The sequence below is a fragment of the Penaeus monodon genome, chromosome 22 (assembly GCF_015228065.2).
Source record: "Penaeus monodon isolate SGIC_2016 chromosome 22, NSTDA_Pmon_1, whole genome shotgun sequence".
NCBI classification, from domain to species: domain Eukaryota; kingdom Metazoa; phylum Arthropoda; class Malacostraca; order Decapoda; family Penaeidae; genus Penaeus; species Penaeus monodon.
The window spans coordinates 3141887-3142678 of record NC_051407.1 but is presented as its reverse complement, the minus strand read 5'-3'; the positions used below and the strand labels follow the sequence as shown (position 1 = coordinate 3142678).

Sequence of the window (792 nt, the reverse complement as noted above, 5' to 3'; positions counted from 1 at the left end):
TGAGAGGCCAACTCACCATGACAAGATGATGAACAGTGTAATAGTCTGAATCCCCAAAGTAAACCCTAATGGCTCGGATAGTGAAACCAAAGCCCTGGGGGCCTCGGCGGATGATTGTTGGAGGTTTGAGAGAGTTGACGAGCGGGGAAATCTCTCTTGAGGGTGAGGCGTCACGGGAAGAGGCAGTGCTTGATCCTCCAGGTGACTGAACTGGCTGAGGCATACAATCTTCTGAGGGAAAACATTACAAGTGGTTAATAATTATCTTAATGATAGCAATTACATTTCTTTTATATCGAAGGTCTAGCAAAAGTGCCTACATATTTGTAATCAATGGAAATCCTTTTTTCTTATTTACGACAGAAGTGACTACTCCACATGTACATGTCTGACATACTCAACAACTAAATTAACAATCTCACTCCCTTCACAGCATACACCATATTAGAAAGAGGATCACTAACCGGAAGGAATCATCAAGGATAATCCAGTCGCAGAAGCACTCTTGATGACGGGCCGTGACCTATGTTTGAAGGCGGGTGATGACGGAGGGATGTTGACCCTTGGCATCGGCAGTCTCTCAGATGCTCCAGGCTTCTCATCGACTGGGGAGAGCTCACGCAAGCTCCCTCCCTCCATGCTGGGGAAAAGCAAACTAAACTGTCTGTTTTACCTGCTATCTTAATTATCAATATTCTTATTATTTTGTTCATTGTAATTCCTAATTTAAGTTCCATGATTTTAAATTTAAGATGTTCCATTATTACTTTGTAACTTCAGAACATAAATGAT

At 42.2% G+C, this 792-nt stretch overlaps 1 protein-coding gene across 1 annotated transcript in view; it reads right to left on the bottom strand.

Annotated features, from left to right (window-relative positions):
* Positions 1 to 792, bottom strand: part of LOC119586826 (microtubule-associated serine/threonine-protein kinase 3-like) — a gene marked incomplete at its 5' end in the record, with an annotated part of 55250 nt that overhangs the window by 44680 nt on the left and 9778 nt on the right. The window contains 2 exon segments of the mRNA XM_037935550.1: positions 17 to 231; positions 465 to 640. Coding sequence (XP_037791478.1) covers positions 17 to 231; positions 465 to 640 — 391 coding nt within the window.